Source organism: Camponotus floridanus, unplaced genomic scaffold (assembly GCF_003227725.1).
Source record: "Camponotus floridanus strain SB8 unplaced genomic scaffold, Cflo_v7.5 scaffold302, whole genome shotgun sequence".
Taxonomy (NCBI): Eukaryota; Metazoa; Arthropoda; class Insecta; order Hymenoptera; family Formicidae; genus Camponotus; species Camponotus floridanus.
This window is the reverse complement of record NW_020229440.1, coordinates 4,225-20,654: the sequence shown is the minus strand read 5'-3', so window position 1 is coordinate 20,654 and position 16,430 is coordinate 4,225. Positions and strand designations below refer to the sequence as shown.

Sequence of the window (16,430 nt, the reverse complement as noted above, 5' to 3'; positions counted from 1 at the left end):
TTTTGTTACCACCGCAAAAAACGTTTGTCGCTGCCGTTGACAATAACAGTGTCAATGGTCGCCGAAAACTGTATAGTTTACGGGCATGCGCGCCCATGCGTCACGATCAGCTGATCACCAATCAGCTGATCTAAAAAGATCGCGCGCATGACAATTAACTCATTGTCAGCGGTAGACCTCATCAGCGGCCAATGACGCGCGGCGCCCTGAGGTCACCGCCAAAATACAAAGTTAATTGGGCCACGTCGATACGGGCCCAAAAATCTGCCCGGTATATAACGAGCACCGCGCGAGGACACGGCGAAGTCTCGCACTTTTCGCTAAACCGCACTTTTCGCTAAACCGCACTTATCGCTTCGCGAACCGCAGTATTATTCGACCGCTTTTTTCACTCGGACTTTCCTCTCGATTACGGACTTGAATTAATTTCGGCAATATTTTTCGAGTTCTGAAAAATATATATATTTTGTGTAAACCTTTATTTATCGTGTGATGTTAAAAATAAAGCTATCAAAAGTACAAAAAAATCATACGTGTCGTGGCTTGTTTTTTCTCAATTGTGCAGTGTCCGAGTTCAAGACCTTTTCTGTCGCGCCTCTCGTTTCGAAGAACTCATTCGCGAACATTTTCTGGTCCTTCGAGCCGGATTTTTTATCCACATCCGCAGTTCGTGGGTGAACTTTGTGACATAGTGCGTGAATCTGAAACTGAAAAGTGATCATGAGTGCAGATCTAAAGGCACTGTTGGAGGCGCAGAACGACATCCACGGACGAATGTCTCGCTCCGTGGACAATCTGCGCAAGATGGGCGTCTCGAGCATCACCGCCGAAGCGATTCAGGCTCGCCTCCGCATTCTCGACACGCTGTGGATCAGATTCGAGACCCATCATGACCTCATTGTAACGGCGCTGAAAGACAAATATCTTGAGAGTGAGTACGCAAAGAATGATTTTATCGACATCGCGGAAACTACCTATGTGACACAAAGGAGCATGCTGGTCGAATACGCGAACAAACTCAAGGGCGAGTCTTCCACTACGCCCAAGGTCGAGGCTCATCAAAAGCAGACACTCAAGACCTCGCTGCCGCGAATTAAGCTCCAGCCGTTCTCCGGTGCATACAGTGATTGGCGACATCTTCTTGTCCATTATCGGGAGCAATACATCCATTTCCGACGTGGAAAAGCTCCACTATCTCCGTACGAGCTTACAGGGTCCTGCGGAAAAACTAATTAGATCATTGCCGATTGTCGGGGGCAATTATGACAGGGCGTGGTCAATTTTAAGTTCTCACTACGAGAACAAGCGAGAGCTCATTCGCGCCAACTTCGCTGCCTACACCGCCGTGCCCAAAATGAAGAACGCGACCGCTGACGAGTTGAACCGAATTTATAACGCCGCCACGACTGCCATCAATGCTCAGGAGAGCATTGAAAGACCCATCGGCACGCACGGTATGGACCTCTTCAATTACCTGCTCGTCGAGCGCTTTGACCCACAGACTCGAATGCAGTGGGAGTCCTCAATCCGCGATTCCGTCGACCCGCCAAGCAACGACGTCCTTATGGACTTCATAGCGAAGCAGATCCTCACGCTGAACGCCGTGCAGCCAACCCCTGCCGCGAAATCCGGAGACACTTCTCGGTCCGCAAAGTCGCACTTTGTAAAACGCGCATCCGGTTCGTCAACGTGCGCCGCCTGTAAAGAAAAGCATTCGATTATGCAATGCTCGATGTTCAAGGCCAAGACCGCTGCCGAGCGAAAAGGTCTAGTAGAAGCAAACAGATTGTGCTTCAACTGCCTCGGCAACCATTACCTGGCAAAATGTCAGTCGTTGAAAACGTGCTTCACTTGCAAAGCACGCCACCATACGCTTCTGCACGACGCATACTCGCAATCTGATGGTGCGATTTCCTTGTCCACCACACGCTTCGCATCAGACCGCAAGGCAATTCTTCTTGCCACTGCACGGGTCACTATCAAGGACCACGTGGGAAGACCGCACGACATCCGAGCCCTGATCGACCAAGGATCAGAGGTCTCTCTAGTCTCAGAGGCCCTAGCACAACGATTGCGCCTGCCGCGGCTCCGCTCCTCGATGACGATAGCCGGGATCGGAGGAGCCTCTGGAGCAACCCGCGGACGGCTGTCTTTGGCGCTCTCCTCGGCAATAACCGGAGCAACGCTCCCAGTCCAGGCGTACGTCCTGCCGCATCTCTCCTCGTACCAGGGGCCCATCGTGCGAGCCAGCGTCACCTGGCCCCACATACTCGGTCTCTCTCTGGTCGATCCGCAGTATTTAGACCGAGATTCAATCGAGATACTGCTCGGTGCGGATGTCTATTCCGTCATCCTTCAAGATGGACTCCGCAAGGGATGCAAAGACGAGCCCATCGCGCAGAAGACCTCCCTCGGGTGGATTCTGTCGGGAGGACACCGAGCCACGACCCAGGGTAGCCATGCCGCTCACCAATGCACGATAGACCGCTAGCTGACCGACTTGGTGCAGCTCTTCTGGGAGCAGGAGAAGGGATCACCGCTCCCGTCGCTCTTACCCCGGAGGAGAGAAGATGCGAGGACATCTTCGTCCGCGAGCACTCACGCACCACCGCCGGACGTTACATTGTGAGGCTTCCCTTCTCCGGAGCTCCACCCTCTCTGTCAGGAACCCGTCGGCCGGCCGAGCGTTTGCTCCATGCCATGGAGCGCCGCTGCGACAGGGACGCTCGATTCGGCAACCTCTACCGCAGCTTCATGAAGGACTACGAAGACCTGCAACACATGGAAGCTGTAACCACATTATCACAACAAGAAGATATTGCAAGGTGCTACTTACCGCATCACGGAGTGTTGCGAGAAACGAGCACCACTAAGCTCAGGGTCGTGTTCAACGCTCACAGCTCACGACCTCGGGCACCTCACTCAACACCAGTCTGCTGACTGGTGCCAACCTCTTGCCAGTTCTCGCCGACATACTCCTGCGCTGGCGCTGGCACCGTTACGTCTTCTTGGCGGACATCGAGAAAATGTACCGCCAAATTCTCGTTCATCCAGACGACCGCGATCATCAGCGGATACTTTGGCGGCACCGTGCCGTTGACGACATCCGCGAATACCGCTTGCGAACGGTCACGTATGGCTTGGCGTGCGCGCCATTCCTCGCCATACGGACCTTGCACCAGCTCGCCGACGACGAAGGTCACCGATTTCCGCTAGGAGCTGTCGCGCTGCGCCGCGATACTTACGTGGACGACGTCGTGACCGGCGCGAGCACCCTCTCGGAGGCCACCGCAGCGCAACGGGAGCTCCGCAGCCTCTGCATGGCGGGCGGGTTTCCTCTTCGGAAATGGGCAGCCAACCACCTCAGCATCCTGGACGGCATTCCGCACGAGCACCGGCTGACCCACTCACCTCACTCGTGGTCACACGAGAGTCACACAACACTGGGTCTTCACTGGCACCCGGCCAGCGACCACTTCACATTTTCCCAACCAACACGTCACTTCGACGAACTTACAAAACGGCGTGTCCTGTCCGAAATCGCACGAATGTTCGATCCTCTCGGCTGGATCACCCCGGTCACAATGCGGGCCAAGATCCTAATCCAGTCCGCCTGGCTCCAGAAGATCGACTGGGACACTCCACTTCCATCACCGGACACGCTCGCTTGGAGGAACCTGCTCTCGCAACTTCCGCGCCTCAACGAGATAAAGGTATCTCGTTGGCTCGGCAGCGACGGTCCGCACTCACACGTCGAACTATACGAATTCGCCGACGCATCGGAGCGAGGGTACGCCGCCGTGGTGTACCTCTGCTCCTCCACTGGAAGGGGCACCACACTCCACCTGCTGACCGCTAAGGGCAAGATCGCGCCCGTGAAGCCCGTGTCCTTGCCGAGACTCGAGCTATGCGCGGCCGCCCTCTTGACGAACCTCGTCGTTCACACGCGCACTCTGCTAAGTTTGTCCTCAGCTCCAGTCTTCCTTTGGTCGGACTCCAGGGTCACTCTTCACTGGATCCACGGACACGCCTCCCGCTGGAAGACCTACGTGGCCAACAGAGTGTCATTGATCCAGGAGCGGCTGCCCGAGGCACGATGTGCCGGGCAAGGACAACCCAGCTGACTGCGCCTCCCGAGGAGTTCTGCCTAGCGACCTGGTCGGTCATCCTCTGTGGTGGACGGGACCATCCTGGCTTTTAGAGGACCAAGCAAGGTGGCTGAACAACGACGGCGCCTTGCTGAACGCTGCTGTGCCGGAGCAAAGGGCCGTCGCCTCCCTCTCGGCGGCTGTCAAGGACGTCTCCGAGTCGGCCTTCCTGCTCCGTTTCTCGTCATTGCACCGACTGCTCAGAGTGACAGCCTGGTGTCTTCGATGGCGACGGACCGGCACCCGGAGATCTCGCACCACCGCTGACACCGCACTCTCACTCGTGTCTTGCGAGATCGAAGACGCACTCCTTCACTGGATCCGCATCACACAGACTCTGCACTTCCTCGGCGAGATCACAGCACTCAGCAAAGGACGCGCCTTGCCAGCCAGAAGTCCTCACCAAGCTGAGTCCGTTCCTCGACGACAGCGGTGTAATGCGAGTCGGAGGACGACTGAAGAACGCCATCCTGTCTCACGACGAGCGGCATCCCAGCATTATCCCACCGGAGTCAAGGTTGACTCACTTGATGGTGGACTCCTGCCACCGGCGGACCCTGCACGGAGGAGTGCAGCTCACCCTCGGGTTGCTTCGTCAACGAGTCTGGATCCCACGTGGTTGAGCAGTCGTCAAGCGAGCGATCCACCGATGCGTCACCTGCACGCGGTGGAGAGCCGCCGCACCGCAACCACTCATGGGCAATCTGCCCCGGGAACGAGTGACTCCTGCACGCCCGTTCCTGCGCACCGGGGTCGACTACGCCGGCCCTATTTTCATTCGGGCCAGCAAAGGACGAGGCATCCAAGGGCTTCATCGCAGTTTTCGTCTGCCTCATCACCAAGGCGGTCCATCTGGAGGCAGTCACGGACTACACGGCTGAGGCGTTCCTAGCTGCCTTCCGCCGCTTCGTTTCCCGGCGAGGCCTCTGCAGCGACGTCTTCTCCGACTGCGGCACGAACTTCGTCGGAGCTGACCGTGAGCTGCGGGAGCTGTTCCGCGCTTCCTCTTCCGACGGCCGTCGGATAATTCACGCAGCAGCTTCCGACGGCGTGAGATGGAGGTTCAACCCCCCCGCAGCACCACACTTCGGCGGACTGTGGGAGGCCGCCGTCAAATCCATCAAACACCACCTCCGAAGGGTCATCGGCGAAGCCACCCTCACTTACGAGGAAATGGCGACCCTCCTCACTCAGGTGGAGGCGTGCCTAAATTCTCGTCCGTTGCAGCCGCTGACGGACGATCCCGACGATCTGGCGGCGCTAACATCAGGGCACTTCATCATCGGCGCCCCCCTCGTGGCCGTTCCTGAGCCGTCACTCACGTCCAAGAAGGACAACGCTCTATCTCGGTGGCGGCTTCAAAAAATGCGCGACCACTTTTGGAAACGGTGGACGCGCGAGTACCTCAGCACTTTGGCGTCACGGCCAAAGTGGACCAAGGACGAAGCCGGCCCTAGCATCGGCGATCTGTGCCTGCTGCGATCGGAGATCACGCCTCCGACGAGATGGCCACTCGCCCGCATCACGGCACTGCACCCAGGAGACGACGGAATCACACGCGTCGTCACCGTCCGCACCGCATCTTCGGAGTTCACTCGGCCACTCGCGAAGATCATCGTCCTGCCAGGAGACAACGCCAGGGTAGACTCATCACAACCAGATTCGTGAGCCCGCACAATCACACGTTCTTATTTCGTTTCCCCCTTTTTTTTTGCTGCGGTTTCTCACTAATTCGTTTCACCGCATCGCACTTCACTCGCGTCACTTATAACCTCACGTATGATCGGCGGATCGCGTTATTAATTGTCTTCTCGCGTTTTCCTTTTTTTTCATTTTCACGTCGCAATTTCACGATCACTCATCATCGCACTCCACGTTTTGGAAATCAACCGCCAATACTTTTACATATTGTACACAACATCACGAGTATGTTTCTCATTATTCACCGTCACAATATTTCACCAAAACGCAACACTCACTCAAGCGAAAATTTCAATAGACTGAATCACACGTGTTGTTACATTCCATTCATCACGCGCGATTCACAACTCACAAATCGAACTGTTCATGACATCTGTCAGTACTTACACGCACTCATTCATTTCGTCATGTACTGACGAGGCGGGCGGGATGTTTGAAATTCATATTTCGCATGCATATCATCTCAGCTCATTATTACTGAAAACCGAAATTTTTCAAATTAACGGACGTCGAGAATCTTCTCGACGTTTCTATTTATAAAAAAAAAACCGATCGTTCGAGTTATCTCTATTTTGTTACCACCGCAAAAAACGTTTGTCGCTGCCGTTGACAATAACAGTGTTAACGGTCGCCGAAAACTGTATAGCTTACGGGCATGCGCGCCCATGCGTCACGATCAGCTGATCACCAATCAGCTGATCTAAAAAGATCGCGCGCATGACAATTAACTCATTGTCAGCGGTAGACCTCATCAGCGGCTAATGACGCGCGGCGCCCTGAGGTCACCGCCAAAATACAAAGTTAATTGGGCCACGTCGATACGGGCCCAAAAATCTGCCCGGTATATAACGAGCACCGCGCGAGGACACGGCGAAGTCTCGCACTTTTCGCTAAACCGCACTTATCGCTTCGCGAACCGCAGTATTATTCGACCGCTTTTTTCACTCGGACTTTCCTCTCGATTACGGACTTGAATTAATTTCGGCAATATTTTTCGAGTTCTGAAAAATATATATATTTTGTGTAAACCTTTATTTATCGTGTGGTGTTAAAAATAAAGCTATCAAAAGTACAAAAAAATCATACTTGTCGTGGCTTGTTTTTTCTCAATTGTGCAGTGTCCGAGTTCAAGACCTTTTCTGTCGCGCCTCTCGTTTCGAAGAACTCATTCGCGAACATTTTATTAGTTTTTAATAAAACATTTAACAATTTATTTAATATAAAAATAGTACTTACATTAACCTGCTAGAGCCATCAAATCGTCCTGTGGCATCCACACGTTTCCACCTAGGATCCACTCTTCTTCGTGGATGATTTTCAGATAGGGCTCTTCCCCGAAAAGCCGCCGCAGATCGAAGACATCTTCGACCTGACGATGGCGACTGTCCGGAGTGTCGCCCCATATATCTAAAATATCTTCCCGTCGAGCTCGACGTATCATCCGCACCCACTGTCTATGATATACAGCGTGTGTCAAAAGTTCGGGATGGCTGGATAATTTGAAAAATACGCATCACAGAGGAAAATGACCTAGACAAAAGTTGTAGGATTTTTCCCGGGCAATCCGACGGTGACCTCAGATTTGACCTCTGATAGTCATTTGAAGGTCACATACAGATTACCTTCAATTTCTTAAATGGAATTAACAATTTGCAATTAACAATTCCATATTTTTTCTTAAAAACAACTGTATGTTTTCTTTACACCAATTGATTCCTCTCATTATTTTGTACATAAAAGTATGAAGGTAAGATAATCGAAAAATGAATGGTTTACTAGATATTTTATGGTTTATGTAAAATTAAGAAATTATTTCAAGCCTTATAACTCAAAAAGTACTTAATAAAAAGGTACTTAATTATAGTGTTTTGGAAAGCTCTCGAGATAAGCTACAAGAATATGCAATGAAAAATAGGGGGTTCCATTTAAGAAATTGAAGGTAATCTTTATGTGACCTTCAAATGACTATCCAAGGTCAAATCTAAGGTCACCGTCGGATTGCCCGGGAAAAATCCTACAACTTTTGTCTAGGTCATTTTCCTCTGTGATGCGTATTTTTCAAATTATCCAGCCGTCCCGGAACTTTTGACACACGCTGTATGTTTATGAATCCTGGAAGTTCAACTTCTCTCTGAAACTAAATAATAAATAATAAATAATTATTTTAATAATCTAATTTAAAAAATCACACGTACATGCAAACGCTACTTACCTCCAAACGCCAATCAAATGTAATTTTTAAAATTACACTAAAGAATAACTTAATAAAGCTATTCTTCCACAATTTAAACCACGTAAGGTGTTGATACATTTTATCAAAAACTCTTTCAGCGTTTTATGGTATACATATAACGTGGAGCGATGAACTCACGTTCACAGTTCTGAACTATATGACGAGATCTCGGTCCGAAATCGTAGCAGAGACACCATATGCAGCCATCTCCAAAACGCATCGTGAAAACAAAAGAATTGAGTCTACAAACAACTGCACTATAAAAAAAAACCAGCAGCTTTCTTTTGAAAGACAATGCTTGAAAGGCAACGCTTGAAAGACGACGCTTGAGAGAGGGGGTGATGGCGCGAGAGCAACGCGTGCGAGAGAGAGACTTAAGATTAACACATAAGAGAGAACGATACTTATAACTAGCGCAGGGGAGGTTCTGTAAATAATCATATTTTTTTTCCAATTAAAAAATAAAAATTAATAAAATGTGTGTATTATACATTTGTGTGTGTGTGTGTATTTAAAATTAAAATTCTAATAAAATTTTAAAATATAAAAATATAAAAAAATATAATATATTTGGGGGAAGGGGGGAAGGGGGGGTCGCCGGGTCTGGGGGATGGTTGCTCCTGTAACAGAAAAAAGATATTGAATTTGTTCGAAATGCATATGCGGAAAAATTCGCGTACCAATGAAATCCGCATTTTCTATTATAAGCCCGAAAATTCGAAAATAACGGGCGGCGAGAAACTTCTCGAAAAATCGATTGTTGACTAAAAGCCAACCGTTCAAGTCATCTCTCTCTTTTTTTGGTCGCACAAAAACGCTCAGTGACAACAGTTGACAATAACATTGTCAACTGTCGCCGAAATCCGCGCAACGAACGGGCATGCGCGCCCGTACGTCACGATCAGCTGATCGCCAATCAGCTGATCGGAAAAAGTTGTACGCATGACAAATGTTAACCGCCTATTTCCTGACCTCATCGGCGGCCAATTAGGTGCGGCGCCATGAGGTCACCGCCAAATTTTAAAGTTCATTGGGCCACGTCGCAACGAGACCCAAAAATCCGCCCGGTATATAATGGGCCCAACGCGAGGGCACACCGAAGTCTCGCACTTTTCGCACAACCGCTTTCTCAGTTCAACCGCTTCGCTAAAAAACCGCTTATTGTACACGACCGCTTACTCACTCGGACTTTTCGTTATTCTCGCTTCACTTCAGTGTCTGTAATCAAATATATTTTTTGTGTAAACTTTATTTCTTTAATTGTGTGGTGTTAAAAATAAAAACTCTATAAAAAGAACAAAAAATATACGTGTCGTGGCTCGTCTTTATTGCAAAAAGTTGTGGTGTCTTCATTGTCGTCATTTATCGTCGCGCCTGTCTCCACGGCTAAGTCATTCGCGAACATTTTCTGGTCCTTCGAGCCGGATTCGCCATCCGCATCCGCAGTTCGTGAGTGACGTTCTCGTGACATTTAGTGCGCGAACCTGTGCAAAAAGAAACAGTTACGATGAGTGCCGATTTGAAGGCGTTGTTGGAAGCGCAAAACGACTTCCACGGGCGAATGTCCCGCTCCGTGGACAATCTGCGCAAGATGGGCGTCTCGAGCATCACGGCCGAAGCAGTCCAGGCTCGCCTCCGCATCCTCGACACGCTGTGGACCAAATTTGAGGCTCATCATGACCTCATCAGGACAACTCTGAAAGATAAATATCTCGAGAGTGAGTACGCTAAGGCAGACTTTATCGATATCGCGGAATCAACTTACGTGTCTCAGCGAAGCATACTTGTCGAATACGCGAACAGTCTCAAAGACGAGGCGTCGATCACGCCCAAGACCGAGCGCCAAGAGCAGACGCTCAAAACTTCGTTGCCGCGGATCAAGCTCCAGTCGTTCTCTGGGGCATACGGAGATTGGCCCGCGTTTCGCGACATCTTTCAGTCCATCGTCGGCAGCAATGCGTCCATCTCCGACGTGGAAAAGCTGCACTATCTCCGCACGAGCTTGCAGGGTCCTGCGGAAAAGCTAATAAGATCGTTGCCAATTGTCGGGGGCAATTACGAGCGAGCCTGGTCCATCCTCAGCTCACATTATGAGAACAAGCGGGAACTCATTCGCGCCAACTTCGCCGCCTTTAACGCTGTGGCAAAAATGAAAGCCGCGACTGCCGACGAGCTTAGCCGCGTTTATAATGCCGCCACCACTGCCATTAATGCTCAGGAGAGCATTGCCAGGCCTATAGACACGCATGGAATGGACCTCTTTAATTACTTACTTATCGAGCGATTCGATGCGCAAACCCGGATGCAATGGGAGTCCTCCATCCGTGACTCCGTCGATCCGCCAAGTAACGACGTGCTTATGGACTTCATCGCGAAGCAAATCCTGACGCTGAACGCCGTGCAGCCAGCCACCGTCGCGAAATCCGGAGAAGCTTCCCGGTCCGCGAAGTCTCACTTCGTGAAGCGCGCTTCGGACTCCTCAGTTTGCGCCGTCTGTAAAGAGAAACATTCCGTTATGCAGTGCGCGACGTTTAAAGCCAAGACCGCGACCGAACGGAAAACCCTGGTGGAGGCGCACAAGCTCTGCTTCAACTGCCTCGGGAACCACTTCCTGGCGAAATGCCAATCGACGAAAACGTGCTTCACATGTAAGGCACGACACCACACTATGCTGCACGACGCGTACTCGCAAGCCGATGGAGCAGCTTCGTTGTCTGCCACGCACTTCGCGTCTGACCGCAAGGCGATCCTTCTCGCCACCGCTCGGGTCACCATCAAAGACCACCTGGGGAGACCGCACGACGTTCGAGCGCTAATTGACCAAGGGTCCGAGGTCTCTCTGGTCACGGAGGCTCTGGCCCAGCGGTTGCGTCTGCCGCGGGACCGCTCTTCGATGAAGATAGCCGGGATCGGAGGAGCAACCGGAGCAACTCGTGGACGGCTGTCAATGACGCTATCCTCCCCAATCACTGGAGCAGCATTCCCGGTGCAGGCGTACATTCTCCCGCGTCTCTCGGCGTACCAGGGGCCCGTCGTGCGATCCGGCATCACTTGGCCCCACATACGCGGCCTCCCGCTAGCCGATCCACAATACCTTGACCGAGATCGAGATATTGCTCGGCGCGGACGCTTACTCCGCCATCCTCCAGGATGGGCTCCGCAAAGGACGTAAGGACGAGCCAATAGCGCAAAGGACCTCACTCGGATGGATCTTGTCGGGCGGTCATCGAGCCACGAAACAAGCCGGCCACACCGCCCATCAATGTACGGTCGATCACGAGCTGAACGATCTCGTGAAGCTCTTCTGGGAGCAGGAAAAGGAACCTGTCGCTCCCGTCGCGCTCACTCCTGAGGAGAAAAGATGCGAAGACATCTTCGCCCGCGAGCACTCACGCACTAACGCCGGGCGTTACATGGTGAGGCTTCCCTTCGCCGGAACTGCACCCTCTCTGCCAGAAACCCGCCGGCCGGCCGAGCGTTTGCTCCACGCCATGGAGCGCCGCTGCGAGAAGGACGCTCGATTCGGCAACCTCTACCGCAGCTTCATGAAGGACTACGAGGACCTGCAACACATGGAAGCTGTAACTTCATCATCACAACGGGAAGATACCGCACGGTGCTACTTACCGCATCACGGAGTGTTGCGAGAGACGAGCACCACTACGAAGCTCAGGGTTGTGTTCAACGGCTCTCAGCTCACAACCTTGGGCACCTCACTGAACGCCAGCCTACTGACGGGAGCCAACCTCTTGCCAGCTCTCGCGGACGTGCTGCTTCGTTGGCGCTGGCACCGCTATGTCTTCGTGGCGGACATCGAGAAGATGTACCGCCAAATCCTCATCCACCAGGACGACCGCGATCATCAGCGGATACTTTGGCGGCACAGTGCCGCCGACGACATCCGCGAATACCGCCTACGAACGGTCACGTATGGCTTGGCGTGCGCGCCGTTCCTTGCCATACGGACCTTGCACCAGCTCGCCGATGACGAGGGTACACGTTTCCCGCGGGGAGCTGCCGCGCTGCGCCGCGATACCTACGTGGATGACATCGTGACCGGCGCCGGCACCCTTTCGGAAGCCACTTTAGCCCAGCGAGAGCTCCGCGGCCTCTGCATGGCGGGCGGGTTTCCGCTTCGGAAGTGGGCGACGAACGACCTCCGCATCCTGGACGGCGTTCCGCACGAGCACCGGCTCACCCACTCACCTCACTCGTGGTTTCACGAAAGCCACACCACACTAGGTCTTCACTGGCATCCGGCCGGTGACCACTTCACCTTTTCACAACAGGCGCGTCACTTCGATGAACTCACTAAACGACGCGTGCTGTCTGAGACCGCCCGAATGTTCGACCCGCTGGGCTGGCTCACTCCGGTCACGATGCGAGCAAAAATCTTAATCCAGTCCGCCTGGCTCCAGAAGCTAGACTGGGATGCTCCTCTTCCATCAACGGACGCACTTGCTTGGAAGAGCCTGCTCACTCAACTCCCACGCCTCAACGAGATAAGGGTATCTCGTTGGCTCGGCAGCGACGGTTCGCACTCACACGTTGACCTCCACGGATTCGCCGACGCATCGGAGCGAGGATACGCCGCCGTGGTGTACCTCCGCTCCTCCACTCAAAAGGGCACCACGATCCACTTGCTCAACGCGAAGGGCAAGGTCGCCCCCGTGAAGCCCGTGTCCTTGCCGCGACTCGAGTTGTGCGCTGCCGCCCTCTTAACGAACCTCGTTGCTCACACGCGCACTTTATTGAGTCTGTCCGCAGCCCCCGTCTTCCTCTGGTCAGATTCCAAGGTAACACTTCATTGGATTCACGGTCACGCCTCCCGCTGGAAGACCTACGTGGCCAACAGGGTGTCTCTGATCCAAGAGCAACTGCCCGAAGCGCGATGGCGACACGTGCCGGGAAGGGATAACCCGGCTGACTGCGCCTCCCGAGGCATCCTGCCTGACGACCTGGCCGATCATCTTCTCTGGTGGACCGGACCATCCTGGCTCCTAGAGGACGAGGCGAGGTGGCCAAGTGACGACGGCGCCCTGCTGGACGCTGACTTGCCGGAGCGTAGAGCCGTCGCCTCACTGGCGGCTGCCGTCAAGGACGTTTCTGAGTCGGCCTTCCTTCTCCGGTTCTCATCGCTGCACCGGCTCCTCAGAGTGACTGCCTGGTGTCTTCGATGGCGACGAAACGACACCCGGAGACCTCGCGGCACCACTGACACCGCACGATCACTCGAAGCTTGCGAAATCGAAACCGCACTCACTCGCTGGATTCACACCACTCAGGCACTGCACTTCCACGACGAATTCAACGCACTACGCAAAGAACGTGCCTTGCCACCGCGGAGTCCGCTCACGAGTCTGAATCCGTTCATCGATGACAGCGGAGTGATGCGTGTCGGAGGACGACTGAAACACGCCATGCTGTCTCACGACGAGCGGCATCCCATTATAATTCCGCCGGAATCCAGGCTGACTCACCTGATGGTCGATTCCTGTCACCGGCGAACCCTGCACGGAGGAGTGCAGCTCACCCTCGGGTTGCTGCGCCAACGGGTCTGGATCCTGCGTGGTCGAGCGGTCGTTAAACGGGTCATCCACCGATGCGTCACCTGCACGCGATGGAAAGCCGCCGCTCCACAACCGATGATGGGCAATCTCCCCCGAGAGCGAGTGACTCCTGCACGCCCGTTCCTGCGCACCGGAGTCGACTACGCCGGCCCGATCTTCATCCGGACCAGCAAGGGGCGAGGCCACAAGGCGAGCAAGGGCTTCATCTCAGTCTTTGTCTGCCTCAGTACCAAGGCCGTTCACCTCGAGGCCGTCACTGACTACTCGGCAGAGGCATTCCTGGCCGCCTTCCGCCGCTTCGTCTCCCGGCGAGGCCTCTGCCATGAAATTTTCTCCGACTGCGGCACGAACTTCGTCGGGGCGGATCGAGAGCTACGAGAACTGTTCCGCGCTTCCTCCTCCGACGGCCGTCGGATAGCTCTCGCTACAACCTCCGACGGCGTGAGATGGAGATTCAACCCCCCGGCAGCTCCACACTTCGGCGGACTCTGGGAGGCAGCCGTAAAATCCACGAAGCACCATCTCCGCAGGGTCATCGGCGAGGCCACCCTCACCTACGAGGAGATGGCGACGCTCCTCGCTCAGGTGGAGGCGTGCCTGAATTCACGCCCGTTACAGCCGCTGACGGACGACCCCGACGACGTGACGGCACTCACACCCGGGCACTTCCTGATCGGAGCGCCCCTTCTGGCCGTCCCAGAACCGCCCCTCACCGCCGAGAAGGACACTGCACTCTCCCGGTGGCGACTTCTCCAGAAGATGCGCGACCACTTCTGGGAACGGTGGTCGCGCGAATACCTGGGCACCCTGGCCGCAAGACCGAAATGGACCAGGGATGAGACCGGCCCCAGCATCGGCGACCTGTGCCTGCTCCGGTCCGAGATCACACCCCCGACCAGATGGCCGCTCGCCCGCATCACGGCACTGCACCCCGGAGACGATGGAATCACCCGCGTGGTCACCCTCCGCACGGCGACGTCGAAGTTTACTCGGCCACTCGCGAAAATCGTCCTCCTGCCGGGGGCCGACACCGCAGCACCAACAACTCCGGTCTCGTGAGCGAGAAAAATCATTTTTTTTATCATTATTACTTACCTGTACCGCGAGAACGCCGATAATCATACCGCGCGTGACCACCGCTTAATCACATGTGACCGCACTATCATTCCTTCCTCTTTTTTCACCGTCGCTCATCACTTCACATCATTTAAGTTGTTCATCATTCACTGTCACTCGAGCGTCACTACATTCGCGAGATCATGCACGCAAACACCTTACACTCAGTTCATCACATTCACTGCATATTCTCACTTCATCACCGCACTACTCATTTTCTCAACGGATTCGCTCGAACTGCACAACACGTGCTCCCGCATGACGTCACACATTCCATTGATTGATCGCGATCCATGGCTCGCCACTAGAACAGTACGCGACACCTGCCCGTAACCGCGCACACCAATAAATTTCGTCACGTACTGACGAGGCGGGCGGGATGTTCGAAATGCATATGCGGAAAAATTCGCGTACCAATGAAATCCGCATTTTCTATTATAAGCCCGAAAATTCGAAAATAACGGGCGGCGAGAAACTTCTCGAAAAATCGATTGTTGACTAAAAGCCAACCGTTCAAGTCATCTCTCTCTTTTTTTGGTCGCACAAAAACGCTCAGTGACAACAGTTGACAATAACATTGTCAACTGTCGCCGAAATCCGCGCAACGAACGGGCATGCGCGCCCGTACGTCACGATCAGCTGATCGCCAATCAGCTGATCGGAAAAAGTTGTACGCATGACAAATGTTAACCGCCTATTTCCTGACCTCATCGGCGGCCAATTAGGTGCGGCGCCATGAGGTCACCGCCAAATTTTAAAGTTCATTGGGCCACGTCGCAACGAGACCCAAAAATCCGCCCGGTATATAATGGGCCCAACGCGAGGGCACACCGAAGTCTCGCACTTTTCGCACAACCGCTTTCTCAGTTCAACCGCTTCGCTAAAAAACCGCTTATTGTACACGACCGCTTACTCACTCGGACTTTTCGTTATTCTCGCTTCACTTCAGTATCTGTAATCAAATATATTTTTTGTGTAAATTTTATTTCTTTAATTGTGTGGTGTTAAAAATAAAAACTCTATAAAAAGAACAAAAAATATACGTGTCGTGGCTCATCTTTATTGCAAAAAGTTGTGGTGTCTTCATTGTCGTCATTTATCGTCGCGCCTGTCTCCACGGCTAAGTCATTCGCGAACAAATTAATACAAGCGTAGTTAGAGAGAGTTAAGATTTAAAAAATAGTACTTACAATGTTTTAATGTGTGCACATGGGGCACATGTCGCACGGCAGTATTTGATTCAAAGATCTTCTGCACTCTTTGCAAGACATATTGCTTAAATGTTGATAATATATGCAGCGATGTTCCCGTACAGCACTAGCTTCTAGGAATAAAAACGATAGTTCCAGGAAGCATTCCGCACAATATTTCAGTCCACATTCCACATAATAGAACGATATGCAACATATTTTTATTGTATCGTTCATCGTCAATATTCTCGGTAAGTCTAAATTTCGTTCTTTTATTTGTAATAGTTCATCACTGTTCATCATTATTGACGAAATCTTCTCTCGTAATCGCTGTTCGCAAAGGGTTCTACTTCGATATCGGCGTCATCTTCGTCATCTTCGTCATCTTCATCAATATTCATTACATTATCATTTTCAATGATCCTCACATTATTATTTTCGATAATCATCACATCGTCATCATCGATGATCA

The 16,430-nt window shown here is 52.7% G+C and overlaps 3 protein-coding genes across 3 annotated transcripts; all 3 read left to right on the top strand.

The window, feature by feature from the left end:
- Positions 1–1,354: 1,354 nt before the first annotated feature.
- LOC112638465 lies at positions 1,355–2,491 on the top strand. Its single transcript, XM_025410293.1, has one exon. The coding sequence runs from the start codon at positions 1,355–1,357 to the stop codon at positions 2,489–2,491; it is 1,137 nt and encodes a 378-aa protein (XP_025266078.1).
- Positions 2,492–3,026: 535 nt separating this feature from the next.
- LOC112638464 lies at positions 3,027–4,124 on the top strand. The gene has a single exon (XM_025410292.1). It carries the CDS (start codon positions 3,027–3,029, stop codon positions 4,122–4,124), a length of 1,098 nt encoding a protein of 365 aa, XP_025266077.1.
- Positions 4,125–9,589: 5,465 nt separating this feature from the next.
- Positions 9,590–14,711, top strand: LOC112638468. The gene is made up of 2 exons (XM_025410296.1): positions 9,590–11,068; positions 11,163–14,711. Exons 1-2 carry the CDS (start codon positions 9,590–9,592, stop codon positions 14,709–14,711), a joined length of 5,028 nt encoding a protein of 1,675 aa, XP_025266081.1.
- The last annotated feature ends 1,719 nt before the right edge of the window (positions 14,712–16,430 follow it).

Excerpts from the sequence above, each read along its gene's own strand:
- LOC112638468 (XM_025410296.1), top strand. The coding sequence starts at position 9,590 with ATGAGTGCCGATTTGAAGGCGTTGTTGGAAGCGCAAAACGACTTCCAC. Across the intron at positions 11,069-11,162 it reads TCACTGGAGCAGCATTCCCG|CCGATCCACAATACCTTGAC; the intron begins GTGCAGGCGTAC and ends GCCTCCCGCTAG.
- LOC112638464 (XM_025410292.1), top strand. The coding sequence starts at position 3,027 with ATGTACCGCCAAATTCTCGTTCATCCAGACGACCGCGATCATCAGCGG.
- LOC112638465 (XM_025410293.1), top strand. The coding sequence starts at position 1,355 with ATGAAGAACGCGACCGCTGACGAGTTGAACCGAATTTATAACGCCGCC.